This window comes from Meriones unguiculatus, chromosome 6 (genome assembly GCF_030254825.1).
Source record: "Meriones unguiculatus strain TT.TT164.6M chromosome 6, Bangor_MerUng_6.1, whole genome shotgun sequence".
Classification (NCBI taxonomy): domain Eukaryota; kingdom Metazoa; phylum Chordata; class Mammalia; order Rodentia; family Muridae; genus Meriones; species Meriones unguiculatus.
The window spans coordinates 38,538,267-38,554,658 of NC_083354.1; the positions used below are offsets into that span (position 1 = coordinate 38,538,267).

The window sequence follows — 16,392 nt, forward strand, 5'->3', positions numbered from 1 at the left end:
AGTGACCCTGTACAGAAAGACACTTTCATGGCTAGTTGAGTATATTGGCTTGGAAAGGTTAAGTGACTGCTGAAGGCTGGGGTTTAAAGAGCTGAGATAGGAATGCAGAGAGCTCCTCCAGAACTAGAGAAGCAGACCATTGGGAGATCAGTGAGAGATATGAGACTAGAGATATGAGACTAGACTAGGGAGTGTTGATGTTTGGAGAAGGGATGGGGTTGGAAGAACTTCTGGGAAGTGAAATTGCCTGTCTTTGCTGCCTGTTAGAGGGGTAAGCTAAGGGTTGACACTGAGATTTGACCTGTTGGATATTTAGTTTATGACAGGTTGAATTTGGCTTTTCTATTACTTCTCCGACATCTGGAAATAGTAGATTTCAAGCTCAGAAGAGAGGGTTCTAGATTTGGTAATAGTTAATCATTAGTGATAAAAATTCATTCCCTCTGACAGGTTATAGGCAAAAGCATATAAAAAACCAGAACCAGGGTGAAATTGAGAAAAAGCATTTGGGCCATGGAGGACCCAAGAACAAAACATTCATCATGGAAGCGAGTGTTAAAAGTATTGTCAAGGTGATGCTGTCCTGGGGTTCTGACACCTGTTGCATGTTAGAACAGTTGGGGGACATGCTAAAGATGAATGTGTCTGTGTCACAGAAGGAAATGTTGGGGTGGGACATGTGAGTAGCCCGTCTCCAGCTGATGGTGGTTATGCAGACTCCGTGGGCTCGAAAGGTATGGGTTTGGTAGGTGAACATCCGTGAGAAGCCGATTGTGAGGTTGAGCAGGCTGTGTGTGAGGAACTCTAATCTGCCAGTGTGGCTTTCTTGTATCAGAAAGTTTGCAGTAAGGTTTGAGGGCCAGGGCAGGACTGTGGAGAGCTTGGAGCCAAGGTGAAGAAAAGGATTTTTAGTGCTGTATGACTTTAGCTGATTTGCAACTCAGTAAGGAGCTAATGGCAAGGGACAAGGAAAATATGAGTGAGAGGGCTGAATGAGAGGCCGAATTTCTACAAGTGGGGGCAAAAGAGCAGAGTGTAACTAAATACAGGAAGAGGCTTCCTTCCTTTCTTCCTTCTTTCTTTCTCTTTTTTTAAGAAAATGTTAGTAGTCTAAATTTATTTAACTGAATTACTTAAAAAACATCCTGTTTGAATTTGGTCATGGCCACTACTCTGTAGCCCCAGAACTTGGGGTGGGGAAGCAGGATGATGAGTTTTAGCTTGGCCTTGGCTATGTAGAGTTCTTGGCTAGCCTTGTACCCGAGACTATAAAATAACTACTGTTTTATGCATTTCTGCCATAAGGTTTATGCCTCAGTTTCTTGAAAGATGCTAACTCTGATCTTTGACTTCCTGGAATTGTCTACCTGTATTCTGGGCTCAGGTTTTAGTTGCCTTTGCTTTTGAGACAGTGTCTTATGTATCCAGACTGACCTGAACTTCTTATGTAGTCAAGGAGGACCCTGAAACCCTGATCCTTCTGCCTCCATTTCCCAAAATACTGGGGCTACAGATGTGCACACCACCATGTTACCTTGGTCATTTATTTTTCTTCAAGACCTCCTCACACTATTTACTATTTTGTGTTTCTTTTTTTTTCCATGTGCTTATTTAGAATGTGATTGGAGCAGTTAGTGTGTCTGCTGAGTAAGGATATTAGGATGGGGTTAGGAACAAGTAGAGCACTGGGTGGCTTTTAGTGAGACACTGACTACTTCATGGTCTTACTGCGTAGAGTAGACAGCTGTCATGCTGCTCTGGTTCTCTGGGACAGCCTATGTACTGCTCTGTGGAGGCAGCCTTCCAAGTGTTTGGCCTGGTGATTAGTGTCTGATGAACTATATGTAAGATGTTGAATCACACTATGATTGAGTTTTATAAGTAACTGGGAGCTATTGTAAATTAGAAGAATTATTTTTAATTTGGATGAAATACACGTGGTCTACCCTCTTCTTAATTATGCCGAGCATACACTTTCAAATGGTATTAATTGAGCTTACTGTCCTAGTTAGGGTTACTATTGCTGTGATGAAACACCATGACCAAGGCAACTTGGGGAGAAAGGGTTTATTTTAGCTTACACTTCCAGAAAACAAGCCATCACTGAAGGAAGTCAGGGCAGGAACCTGGAGGCAGGCGCTGGTGCAGGGGCCATGGAAGAATGCTGCTTACTGGCTTGCTCATGCCTGCCCTGGACCAGCAGCCTGTGGTGGACCCGCCCCCAGTGGGCTATTCCCTTCCCCATCAATCACTAATTAAGAAAATGCCCCACAGACTGATCTTACGGAGGCATTTTTCTCAGTAGAGGCTTCCTCCTCAGATGACTGTAGCTGTGTCAGGTTGACATAAAACTCGATAGCACACTTTCAGTATTGTGCAGGCTTCTTGCCATCCGGTTTTAAAGTTGTCTTATCTTCCATAACTGAAATTATACCCATTAAACAGGGACTTCCCGTCCCTTTCTTTTTGTCAGCTTCTGGCAGACTTGTTCATCTTCTTGTCTCTGAATCTTACTGGTCTAGGTACTGCATGTAAATAGAATTACGTGTCTATCTTTTTAAGGAGTTGAAAGAAACAATGCATGGGATTACCATTTAACCGTTTTGAAGTATGTGAGGTACCTTCATATTGTAAAACAGATCTCCAAAACTTTATCTTGAAGTGTTTTATTCATTAAACAACAAAACCTTCTGACCTCTGTCTTTGGTGTCCACTGTCTTTGTACTTTATGTCTTTAAGACTTTGACTCCCTTAAATACTTACTGTAACTGGAACCTTAGGTCTTTTTGTGACTGCTTATTTCACTTAATGTAATGTGCTCAAGGTTTGTCTTATGTTGGAGCATGTAGGTTCCTTCCTTGGTGGTTAACTAATAAATACTTCATTGTATGTGTATACATTACTTTGTTTACACATCCATTGGTTGATGGCCCCTCAGTTTGCTTTTTGAGTAGTGCTGCTGTGAACATAAATGTAGAAATTCCTTAATGAGACCCTGCATTCAGTTCTTTTTGGCATATATGCAGGAGGGGATCTCTGAGTAACTTTTTTTTTTTTGTAACTTTTTTTTTTTTTTTGAGGACTCACACACTGTTTTCTATAGCACCCACAGTATTTTATGGTCCTTTCAGTAAAGGTTGCAATTTATCTCTGTTATCACCAACATGGGTTGTTTTCTTTTTAAAATGAAGTAGCTTATGATGATGGATGTGGGTTGTATAGATTTTTCACCAGAGAGTGGCGTCTGAAAGACCATCCAGGAACACTGGCATTGACTCAGGAGTATGTTGGTAAAGTGCCTTGTTTAAAGTGTGTGTGTGTGTTGGGGGTGCAGATAACAATTTGAGAAGTCGTGAAAAATGGAAATGATTTGTTTGAGTTTAAGTAAGTTAGAAGTAACATCAGAATAAGTTTTACATTTTGAACCTGGCTATTGTAAAAATAGGGGAACAGAGTTGGAGAGAGAATAATTTATTCATCTTTTGGGTTTTTGATTATGGACATAATGTGGGAATATGGGCAACCTGCTTGCTCATAGTAGGTGTGAAAGCAGGTCTTGGGAGAGCCCGTGGGATAGATGCCATGCTATTTCTTGTTTAAATATTGTTTTCTTTAGAAAAAAATAATGATACACTTTTCCTTCTCAATTTTTTGCAGCTCTTGCAAGCTTAGGATATGAAAAGAGCTGTGTGTTGTTCAATTGTGCTGCCTTAGCTAGCCAGATTGCAGCCGAGCAGAACCTGGATAATGATGAAGGGATGAAAACCGCTGCTAAGCAGTACCAGGTATGCAGAAAAGCAGTTCCTCCATGGGGTGCACACTGGACTCAAGGAGTGATTGTGTTTAGGTGATAGTTGCCGCCTTCTTCATGATAGATGCTCAGGGAAAGTTGTGCTCTTGTAAACAGATCTTGCCGTTGAATCCTTAGATAAACACTTGAGCACTAAAGAGTTGTTCTGTAGCCCGTGTCTGTTCTCCTCCCTGTGTACACCCACCCAGCACCTAGCACAGTGCCTGGCACATAAGAGAGGCTCAATGAATGTTGATTGGACAACAAAGATGAAAATGTGAAAACCTCTTATAAGTAAATGACTTCACTCAAAAACTCTTAGATATTTGTTTGTGTGTTTTCTTAGGGCAAGGCACATCCAAATTCTCAGTGGTATGACAAAATTAAGAACTTTTGGCAAGAAAACAAGTTAACTGTAGACTTTGGAGAAGTCATGTTTAAATGTTATCAGGCTTGGCATATTCTTAAGATAGCTAACTCTCTTAGGGAATAGTTGTAGGCTAATATGGCATGCTTTTTTGTGACAGTTTATTATTTACCCAGTTTTTATTTTTTGTTTCAGATAAAAGAACAATTAAGTGATGCATATTTATTTTAAGTTTCATTTAAAAAGTGTGTGTGTGTATGGTTAAGCATGTGTGTGGAGGTCACAGGACAACTTGGGGGAGCTTGGTTTCTCCTTCCACCATATAGCTTTAGCTGTGGCTTGAACCCAGGTTGTCAGGCTTAGTGACAGGCACTTTTACGCATTGAGCCGTCTTGCTGGCCCCATAATAGTCTTGCTAATACACTGACTTTGAGTTCTGTCTATATGGCTTACCAAGTTAACCCACATTAAAATTCCAGACTTGTTTTTTTCTTTTTTCCAAGCTTAATTTGTTTCATTAAAAAAAATAATTTTAATAGTAACTTCAACAAAATAAAAAAAATGTAAAAGGGAACATTCACTAGGAAGTTAGTGCCATTGTGGGCCCTCAGGTGTACCATTTGGGGTGTCTCCTAAGCCCCAATGCTTATTTGAATGATGGCTTTGGGATAAAGGCAAGAGCACATACTGAAAACATTTGAGTAGAGGCTGCAGGAGTGTCTCAGTCAGTAAAGCATTGCCTTGTTAGCTCAAGGACCTGAGTTTGATCCCCTACATCCACACAATGAGTGTTGGGCTTGGTGTTGTCTGCTTGTAATCCTGTTCCCTGGGCTCGACGGCCAGCCTGCCTAATGGGTGAGCTCTAGACCAGTGAGAGGTCTCAAAGGAAGTGGGTAGAGGTCTTGAGGATGACACGAGAGATTGTCCTTCGGCTACATGCATGCACACATTCACATGTAGATGCACATGTCATACATGTACACTTGTACACACACATGCACACATACACAGCTATTTGAATAGTTTTTATTTCTTCATCTGTTTTTAGGTGAGTTTTGATGAAGTGTATCTAGTAGTTAAGTTTGATCACTTTTTGCCATTCACTTTACTCTACCCTGTAGTCTCCTTTGAATCTTTGTTAAATTGTTTGTTTCACTAGAATTGTGGAGCTATCTGTGAATGAGATGTTTTAGGTCACAGTATGGAAGTGTATCTATAATTGCCTGGCATGTAGAAGATGTTTGTGTGTAACAGTAGAAAATTAAGTCTCAATTTTAAAGAATTTTTTTCCCTCTTTTTCTAGTTTGCTAGTGGTGCCTTTTTACATATTAAAGATACAGTTTTGTCTGCCTTAAGTCGAGAGCCTACTGTGGACATATCTCCAGATACTGTTGGGACCCTCAGTCTCATTATGCTGGCCCAAGCTCAAGAAGTATTTTTCTTAAAAGCCACAAGAGGTGACTCCAATTTCTTCTTTACTGTGTTACATGTGAAAACAAGTGTTGGGCTTTTTTTTTTTTTTTTTACCAAGAGAGTGACTAGAGTGCTGTATGTTCCACGGAGGGAGGGATGGTGAGAGGTCACTGAGGAGTTGAGCTCATGCCTGAGGGGAGATAGACTGCTTCTTGTGGCAGTGGCTGTGCTCTGGCTGTGGGATTGCTGCATTTGAATCAGTCAAGAGTGATTTCTTTTAAGATTCTGTTTAATGATGTGTGTGGTTATCTGTGCCCTGTGGGTGAAAAGAAGGGCATGGGTCCCCTGGGACTGGGGTCATAGGCATTGTGAGCTGCTTGATATGGGTGCTGGGAGTCTTTCTTCATGATTGAGCAGCAAGTGCTCTTAACCACTGAGCCATCAAGAATGGTTTCTTTTAAATGTCTATGGCTGTTGTGATTTCTGTGTGTATGGGTACCACTATTGTGCTTAGTACCATTGGGACCTGAAAGAGGTCATCGGATTCCCTGGAACAGGAGGGGTTAGGCAGTTATGAGCTGCCATGCAGGTGTTGGGAACTGAAACTGGGTTCTCTGGAGGACAGCCAGTGCTCTTAACTGCTGAGCACTGGCTCAACATCTAGTCCCAGATGTATACACTTTATCTCAGTGTCTGTGCCATCAAGTATTGGGTTATCTCATTTATCTCATTCTATTTTATTTTGTATGTGTGTGTGTGGGGGTGGATGCAGGCCCACGTTTGCCATGGTGTTTGTGTGGAGGTCAGAGGGCAACTTTCAAGAGTTGGTTCTCTCCTTCCACTGGGAGTCCTGGTGGTGGATTGCAGGCTATCAAAGCCTTTACCTGCTGAGTTTGTTGCTGGTCCTTGTCTCATTTATTTCAGTTCTAATGATCAGTTTAACATTTTATTCCAGATAAAATGAAAGATGCCATCATAGCTAAGCTGGCAAATCAGGCTGCAGATTACTTTGGTGATGCTTTCAAACAGTGTCAGTATAAAGATACTCTCCCCAAGGTCAGTTACTGTCTTCATAGACAATTGGTTATTTTGCATGTGGGATTTTTTTTTTTTTATGTATGAGCAACAAGTTGAAAAGTATGTTTTAATAAAGAAATCTGGTATTTTAATGGACACGTGAAGAACAGTTTTGAGATTTTTTTTTTTTTTACATTTTAAGATGCATGAACTGTTTTTTTGTTTTGTTTTGTTTTTTTTAGAGGATGGCTTTTATTTACTCTTTACTAAACCTCTTTTTCCTGAGCTGAAACTCTTTCTAGAAAACTTTGTCTGTCTTCAATCATTTTATCATTCTGATTGTTGGTAGTTTTGGAAGAAGCATGGATGTGGAGCATGTTGGTGACTCACATTTTTAATCATTGTCCTGTTTTCTTAAGGATGAGCCTTAAAGCGCAAAAACAGGCATAAAGAAAAAAGGAAAAGTTAAATTCATCCAATTCCTTGATTAGAATTACATTTTACCAACAGGGATAGGAAATTTGGCTGCTAATGGACAGCTAAGGAAAAGCAACTGTCCTGACCACGTGCCACAGGAAACATTATTTTAATGTAAGCTTTTCTGAAGGGGTAATGGAGAAGACTGTTCAGAGATGGCTTGTAAATGACAAAGCATATGTTCTTGACACTGGCACGAAGGATGTTTTAACTGCTCTCCCTCACAGCTGGTCAAGAATTTGGTTACCTGTGGTAGATAGTGGGTGGTGTTTGTAGGAGAACCTGTGAGTTCATGTTATTCAGGGATCTTCATAAATCATGAAACTGCAGAAAACATAGGGTACAGTTAAAAATAGACCTAAGGTGCCCAACAGCACATGAGCTAATGTCAAGACCTGGGGGTTTAAGGCACACTAGGCTCGCGACCCTTGCTGGACACTTACCTAGCACCTAGTGCACTGGGTCTCACCCACAGCACTGCCACTGCCCCAGGGCCCCCGTCCAGAAGTTTGCTGAGGACCTCTGTGTGTTAGTGCCGTTCCTCATAACCTCTCTCCGTGTTTGGCTGCATCACGCACTGTCACTTCCTGTCACATCAACAGTTGAGTCCTGTTACAGTCTAATCACAGTCCTGTCACTTCAAGGGCTTGCAGGCCACCTCTGCAGCATGCCTGGGCCTTCCTGGGACATCTTTATTACATGTTCCTTCCCTCCTGAGTACCGGCAGTTTCAGACTGCAGTGACTTTGAATTTTTCCTTTCACTAAGTCTTCAGACGCATTTCACATCCAGTTCTAATTGGCTGTCCATCAGCAGCAATTCAGTTCTCCTCTAACTGGACATCTGTAAGCAGTGGCTTAGAGTGCTGGCGTTTCCCCCTGGCAGACAGAAAACGCTCATGGTAGAAAACGCTCTTAATATAACAATTATCTAGTGTATTTATTGGGTTTAAAAAAATGCCATGAGTTTTAGAAAAATAGTGAGATTGCAGGATAGGACTTGACATTTTCCAAGAGCCTTTCTTGACTCATGTGTTTGGATTGAAGTGTATTAGACTATAGTTATTTTAAAAATAATTTAGGACATAGTTACAGTGTATCATCACGGTTAGTCATTAGTGTATCTAAATCTGCGATGTATTTTGAGTATATAGTACTGAAATGTTAATGTTTATATACTAAATTATATTTATTGGCTACCATACTCTTTATTACAGTCTCTTAGCATGTGAATTTAAGTGAGGACTTACCTTCATGTCTTTTGTCTTTTAAACATGACAGTCAGCTCTAGAGCAGTTTCTTAGTATATGTGAGTAACGGTGGTGTAGGTCTCTGGAGCTGGGTAAAGGGCTACGGAAGCGGCTGAACCGGTACTCCTCCATGAGCTTCCCAATCTTTCTAACGCACGCCTTCCTTTCTTCCTGTAAACAAAATGCTGATTTTCTGACTCCTTAGAATGAGCTTTAAAAAAACCTGAATTGGCTTCACTTAACAGTTTAAAACAAACGAACAGACAGATAAACCCTAATTTTAACTGAAAGAAGCTTGAATTCACAGATGGCAATTCCCACAGAAGCACAAGGTCTTCTTGCTCACACTAATGACTAACCTATCTAAATCATTCCTGGGTGATTGTAATTTCTGTCTCCTTCTCCTTTCTCTTCCTGCACCCTGTTGTCTGTGATGGTTTGTGTGGTTGGACTCTCCCCTGGTCAGTATTTTTATTTCCAGGAGGTATTCCCCACCCTGGCTGCAAAGCAGTATGTCATGCAGGCCAATGCTGAGTACCACCAGTCCATCCTGGCTAAGCAGCAGAAGAAGTTTGGGGAAGAGATCGCAAGGTTGCAGGTGAGTCTCGTGATGATAAATGTTTACCTGCTGTCCTTCTCCCATTTCTTCTTAGTGTCATGCAGGTTTACCTTTGAACATTTCCCCGGTTCATTGTCTTTACCGGCAGAGACAAGTGATGTTTTTCATCTTTATATTTTACCTACAAGCATGCTTTGCAAAATCTTACATGTTATCTAAAAATTGCATTAACATTTTTATTCTGTTCTCTTATTTATCCATGTTTATCTTAGTGTTAAAATGTTCTAAAACGAGACAGGCGGTGGGTGGGGGAGGTGCATACTTTTAATCTCAGCACTTGGGGGACAGGGGCAGGCAGATCTCTAGTTTGAGGCAGCCTGGTCTAAGGAATGAGTTCTAGGGCAGCCAGGACTACACAGAGAGACCCTCTCTTGAAAAAACAAAAATAAAATAAAGTTCTAAATTAATTATCATGTCCCAGAAGATATGTACTTTGCCTGTGTGGTAGGCTTGTGAACTGGAGAGTCTAACTCCACAGTCTGAGACAGATATGGGATTATGGACTTTTCACTGTGATTCTTTTTCTTCTATACTGTGTGTATGGGACAGGTGCCCTTGTCCTTGCCTTTGCTGTGTGTGTATTTGTCTGTCTTGTGTCTTGTGAGGTGTGTGAGTGTGTAGAGGCCAGTGGTTAATGTTGTGTCTTTTATAGTCATTCTCCACCATGGTTTTTGAGAAAGTTTCTCACAGCCAAGAGCTCATTGTTTAGATCTGGAGTAGCTGGTCTCCCTGCCCCTCATGAGCTAGGGTGGGAGTGACAGGGTTTGTAACCAGGCTGGCTTCACACTCCTTATCATCCTTCTCCAGCCTCCTGAATGCTGAGGTTCTTGCTACATTTCACGATGCCCTGCCAAATTTTAACTGTTAGGACAAATCTCACAAATTAGGAGTCTGAATCAATAAGTGACTGCTGACTTGATGACTTGATTTGCTGTTTTGTTTTTAAGATTTCTCTGTGTAACCTAGGCTGGATCTTGAATGCTCAGAATACAGATATGCTATTACCATCTTTTCTTCCTGGCTTACTTTTTTTGGGAGACAGTGTCTCACTGTGTAGCAGGCTGGCCTAACTTCCTGATGTTCTTTCCTCTGCCTCCTCAGTGCTGGAGTCACACCAGTGCACTTGTTATTTGATGGCTGTGCATGGTGGACCAGTGCGCTACCGAGTTACACGTTCTGCTGGCGTCCTCTCTGGATGATGTTTTCAAGTGTGTTTTATTTGATTCGGTGAATTTTTTTTCATTTTTAACCCTTTTTGCTTTATCTAACATTTTTAGTTTATTGTTTTTCTCATTCATGGTCTTGACTTTCTCATCTCTGTTGCTGACTTTTTTTTTCTAGGTTGTGAATTTCTTCATCTTGTATCCTGTGAAGTCATGGATCATTAAAAATAATAATTAATTTATGTATGTAGGTGTTTTGCCTATATGTATGCCTGTGTACCTTGTGTATGCTGTACTTTTGGAGGTCAGAAGAGGGCATCTGATACTATGGCACTGGAGTTACAGTTGTGAGCTACCATGTAGGTGCTGGGAACTGAACCCACAACCTCTGGAAGAGCGGACAGTGCTTTTAACTGCTGAGCCATCCTTCCAGACCCATTTTTAGAAATATTAAAAAAAATTCTTTACCCTTCACTTCTGTTAGTCTTCTAAAGATTAAAAAGAAATATGTGTGTGGGTGTGTGTTTTTGTGTACGTGTGTGCATGTGAGTGTAGTTGCCTTCCGAGGCTTGGAGCAGCAGTGATAAACAGTTGTGGGGAAAGGTGAAAAGTGCTGTAGATGTAAGAAGCCAGGCAAAGGAAAAGTATGGAATGTTAGGAAGTCGAAGAGTCAAGCATAAGAGATTAAAAGAAAGATTGTTTAGTTGTGAAAATGCATAAATAAAATTAGATGTATAGAAGAAAAGAAAAACTTTTTAAAAGAAAAACAATAAAAATAACACTAAAACCACAAAGACAATAGGAAACACAAGGCCCCCCAACAAAAAAATAAAGGGGAGAAAAATGAAATTTGCCAAAAATAATTTTTAAAATATGCCTACACATTAGATCAACTTTAGCAGGGAGATAATGAAAATATGATTGTTTTAAATATATTTTCTGGGAAAAAAAAGACATATTACCAATAAGTGAAGAGTACACGGCAAAGCACTAACTAGATGGCATGCAGGAATGATTTCTCTCTGTGTCTTCTGCAGGGTAGCTGCAGGCAGGGGCATAGCTGACTATATGGGTCCACTGAGTTTGGATTGGAAAAGTATTGCTGTGTGCCAGAGCTACCTTCACTCGAGTCACTTTCCTCCTTTTCCTTCTGCCAAGTGCCTAGAGGTCTGTAGCTGTATGTCAGACAGGGTCTACCTGCCATCCTCAGATTGCCCAGTTCCTGTGCCCTATGGGAGCTGATAGCTGTGCAGTGCCCCTCCAGTGTGTCGATAGTGAGGACAGCACTGCGCTCTGTCCCCGTTTATCTGTCCTCAGACTTTAAAAGCCCACTAAGTACTGCAGTAGAGGGCTATGGCTATGGATGCCAAGCAGCCTGCTGGAGCTTTAGAGTCTAGCTGCTATGGCAGTGTTCTCATGGGCAGGCACATGTCTCCAGACATTGGTCCTCCCACTGCAGCAGGCCCCAGGTGCTGAGCTCAGCTCTACCTCTCTACTTCTGCCTGTAGTGTTGGCGTGTCATGGTCTGGTTCTTTGGGATGGTTCTAATGGTTGTGTCTCACCTTGTGGCAGTTTGACTTTAGTCTTGGACTTGATGCTCTTTGTTTTCAGGGCCTCAGGGTAGCTCAGTTCTGTAGTAGATTTCCTCTCAAGGTGGCCACCAGCCATCATGGGTCATGCTGAGTGAAAAGAATGGAGCTCCTCCCATCTACTGCTGACTTGTTCTTGGAACAGCCACTCTCACCAAAGCCTGCGTCTGGATTTGAGGCATTTGAGAAGTATGGACTTATCCTGGAGCAGGTTAGGCAGTCTCTTTCACCAGGGCCCCCCAGGACAGAAGTGGTGTACTGAGCTTTCTAGCTGCCCTTGAGGCATTTGTCAGTTGCTGATATGCCTCTTCTTTCTCTCTTTGGAAGAGTCTGTTTTCTTGACTCTAACACACAAAGAGGCACTTTATAACTGCCTCACCAGAAGTGCCTATGCTTTTATTTTTTGTCTTTCTATTATTGTTACATCCTTAAAAATTTAGTTTCTCTCTCTCCTTTTTTCTCTCCCTCTCTTCTTTCCTTCTTTTTTTTTTTTTTTTTTTTTTTACTGTTTCTGTATGTATCCCTGGCTGTCCTGGAAAACTGTGTAGACCAGGTCTCGAACTCAGCAATCTGCCTGCCTCTGCCACCTGAGTTCTGGGATTAAAGGCATGGGACATTAAAGGCATTGCCCAACATAATTTTGTTTTTTGAGCATGGTATTTTTATTATTTGGGGGCAGTACTTTCTTAGTAAATTTGGAAAGTTCTACTCATTCTTTGTTGTTATTTATTTTGAGACATAGTTTTATATAACCCAGGTTTACTTCAAGCTCACTATGTAGTTGAGGATGACCTTGAACTGATCTGCCACATTTCACCCTCCAAGACCTAGGCTTAAAGGAATTTCTACCCTTCTCCTTCTGCTTAAACACTACTTGATTCATGCTTTCTTATGGATGGATTATTCATGGTGATGCCTGGGAGATACCTTTTTATTTACCTGTGTTTAAACATGGCTGATTTTCCTGCTTTCTGCCATGGTTGTGAATAGGTGCCTATGGTTTTTAGACCCTTGATGGTTTAGGAAGGAATCTTCCTCTGTACTTGTGCTTCCCATTTTTGCTTGTAGCATGTTCGGGGTGCTGTGCTCTTCTACAGTCTAATCCTTCTGTTTATCTATACCATCTGGTAACCTGCCTTTAGGACTGGGTAATCTGATGAGGCCCCCTCACTATCCCATTGTTTGTTTGTTTGTCTGTTTGTTTTTATGGCTTCCTGTTAAGTTGATCAGTTGGTTTTGCTTTTGTCTTGGCTGGTATCTGTTTTATAGTGGTATCTGTTGTTTCTGATTTAATCTAAGCAGTTCCCACTGAGGGGGATGATTGGTACACTCACTTTTCCATGTTTTCAGGATGCCTGAAATCAAGATTCTGTTTGAGGAAGTGTTCCATGAATTTACAAATCAAATTTGATTTGCATGTAGTTAAGCTTATCTTTTTCCTAGTTTATAATGAAGATGTTTGTCAATCCTTGTTTCTCTATAGTTTTATACTGATCTTTGGTGTTTTAAATTGTAGTGTATATTTTTATGTTGTTATTAAGAGTGGATTTATTTCCTCTTGCTTCTTCATATTAGGTTGTGCATCTGTATTTGCTATATGGATTTGTCTCAGTTACTACTTATGAGATATGCAGGTTAGCAGCCTAGCTTTCCCAGTAGGTAAATGCAGCACCTGTTACTAAGTTCTTTCTTCATACCTGTGATTCTCTTCTTGTCTGATTGCTTGATGTGTCTGTGATATAGCGATGCTGGTGGCTTTTGATTTCTGCTTTAAGAATGTTACATGGTTATATTAAGCATCTGTATTAATCCCAGCTATGGGAGTGAAGATTTTTATTATGTTTAAAGAACTGTGTATCTGTTTCTGTTCTCTCAAGATTATAAAAAGAAAAGGAACATTGAGCCAGTATGATCGCTCAGTGGGTAAGAACTCAGGCTGCTGAGCCTGCTGATCTCAGGGTCCATGTGGGAAAGAACCGACTCCCGAAAGTTGTCCTTTGCCCACCATGTGCATGCATGCATGTATACGCACACAAAAGTAAATACAAAAATGAAAAACACCACTGGAAGGGGTGCTGCACGCCTTTAATCCCAGCACTTGGGAGGCAGAGGCAGGGGGATCTCTGAGTTGGAAGCCAGCCTGGTCTACTGAGCGAGTTCCAGGACAGTCTGAGCTACACAGAGAAACCTTGTCTTGGAAAACTGGGGGGAACAAAAAAAAAAAATAGAAAGAAGCCAGTCAGTTCTCTGACCCTGCAGCTTTGGAGGCTTCAGTCCACTATGGGCTTATTGTGTTGCCTTTCCTGTGATGACTCAGTTCCTCAACATGCAGTATGCAGAGCATTTCACATTACGGCCAGGGTGGAAATGAGCGCAAGGAGAAGGCTGGGTTTCTAGCTCCTGCGTGGGTGCCTCTGGTGGCTGGACACCTCCTGTGAGGCCGCTGTTCTTACAGCTGACTTTGGCCTCCCAGGTCCTACGGGCTGAGGACCAAGCCTTTGACCTGTGTGCTTGCCAGGTGTTTGTCCGAGTGACACTAATGTGGGACTTTTCCAAAAACTCTGACATTTTTAAAATTAAATTTGAATATTTTAGTGAATTATGTAAGCAAGTATTCCAGTATTAAGCCATTTTTTATAGTGTGGTTTTGGTGTTTTAGGCTTACTGTATCTCATCATGTGTCAAATTACATAGCTGTTTTCTGTATGCAGTAACATGTTCTGTTTCTAACTGTGGAGCTCAAAGATCTGGTAAATTACCACCTATTGTGCTGTTCAAGTGTTTTGTCTTTTTTTTTCCTTCTCATTTAGATCAGGTATTGTTTGGTCAGGGATGTTGAAATCTCCTTTGATATGGATTGAGTTACCAGCATCTTATAATTGCTTACACAGCTTGTGTCTTACATGCAGAACTAAGAACTTTGTAGCTTAAAATGGCAGTGTTCACACAGGTATCCACTTTATCCCTGACAATTCATTTTTGAAAAATTTTTATGTGCAGTGTTTTGCCTGCTTTATGTGTTCCACATGCGTGTAATGCCCATGAAAATCAGAAGAGGGCATTGGTTTCCCCCTGGAACTGGAGTTACGATGGTTTTGAGCCATCATGTATATGCTGGGAACTGAACCCAGGCCCTCTGCAAGAGTAACTAATGCTTTTAAACCCTTATTCATCAATTCCTACAATTGATCCTTGATTTTTTTTTTTTTTTTTTTAATGTTTTAATGTTTTGGGTTTTTAAGACAGGGTGTCTCTACAGAGCCCTGTCCTGGAACTTACTATGTAGACCAGGCTGGCCTTGAACTCAGAGATCCACCTGCCTCTGCCTCCCAAGTGCTGGGATTAATGGCCTGGGCCACCACACTCAGCTTCCACCTAACACTTCTTTGAACATTCCATCTGTATCAGAATTTGAGCCTTACATTTATGTCATCTTTTTTCCCTTATTGGCACGTATAGGATTTGTTACTTGGTTGACTTCCTGTGTTGCTGAGTAACTCTTAGGAGCTCCACGTGTTCACTGATGGTGGCTTGTTCAGGTTTCTGCTCATGTGAATGGTGTGGAGGGAGTGTATCTCTGGTGACATCTGTGTTTTCAAGACCCTTGACATAGGGCCCTACATTGGTGTTCAGTACTTCTTAATTACTGTTAATAGTTAGGTAGCTTGTGGGAACAATATCCAGCCTTCATTAATGAGCTTATGCAGTTTGACTCCTAGCTTTCTTTTACTGCCTTAGCAGCTCACTCATGTATTTACAGGGATGTCTGCTCTTCCCCTTTTATTATTAGGTATTTTGTGATGGAATTTCCAGGCTATCCTGCCAAGCACAGCACTGGAAATCCTGTGGGTTTAAAAATGCTTGGTAGAGAAAGCATTCATCTTTAAACAAACAAACTCTGTCTGTATAAATGTTTTTTTTCCAGCATGCAGCAGAACTGATTAAGACCGTAGCATCTCGCTATGATGAATATGTCAATGTGAAGGATTTTTCTGACAAAATCAACCGTGCCCTTACTGCAGCAAAGAAGGATAATGATTTTATTTATCATGACCGCGTTCCAGACCTTAAAGATCTAGATCCTATTGGCAAAGCCACACTTGTGAAACCCACCCCAGTCAATGTGCCCATCAGCCAGAAGTTCACGGGTAGGTCTGTTCTCTAGATGTGCTTCAGCAAATTCGTGTTTTCTCCAGGTTTTCTTCCTCCTTCCCTCCGTTCCTTCATTTCTTTCTCTCTCTCTCTTTTTGCCCTTACAGACTCTGAAAATTACTCCCCCCCTCTAGTTTTTTTGAGACAGGATTTCTCTGTGTAGTCCTGGATGTCCTGGAATTCACTCTGTAGACCAGGCTGGCCTCAACTCAGAGATCTGCTTGCCTTTCCCTTCCGAGTGCTTCTGTTTTTCATTTTGCTTGAAGAAAATGGTGCTTTGGTGTAGCTTCTCTTTCTTCTAGGCTTATCTTTGTGGTTCATATAAAATCTTATATTCTTTGTCTAATACCTAGAGTGTAACCTGCATTGCTGGTGTTTAAAAGAAGTGTGGGAATGAACATGGCAGTCATACCTGAAGTACCAGCACTTGTGAGACAGGAATGAGTTTGAGGCCAGCCTGGTCTGTGTAGTGACTTTTAGGCCTAGCTTGGCTATAGAGTGAATGAGACAAGCAGACAAGCAAACAAGCCACAGCTAACTGGGCAAGAAATGTGGGG

At 41.3% G+C, this 16,392-nt stretch overlaps 1 protein-coding gene across 2 annotated transcripts in view; it reads left to right on the forward strand.

Moving 5' to 3' along the window:
- Nucleotides 1-16,392, forward strand: part of Pdcd6ip (programmed cell death 6 interacting protein) — a 48,483-nt gene that overhangs the window by 11,421 nt on the left and 20,670 nt on the right. The window contains exons 4-8 of one of the 2 annotated variants that reach the window (XM_021635773.2): nt 3,658-3,785; nt 5,461-5,614; nt 6,526-6,626; nt 8,779-8,910; nt 15,609-15,831. In XM_021635773.2, coding sequence (XP_021491448.1) covers nt 3,658-3,785; nt 5,461-5,614; nt 6,526-6,626; nt 8,779-8,910; nt 15,609-15,831 — 738 coding nt within the window. The remainder of the gene's footprint in view (nt 1-3,657; nt 3,786-5,460; nt 5,615-6,525; nt 6,627-8,778; nt 8,911-15,608; nt 15,832-16,392) is intronic. The other variant, XM_021635774.2, reaches the window with a different exon arrangement.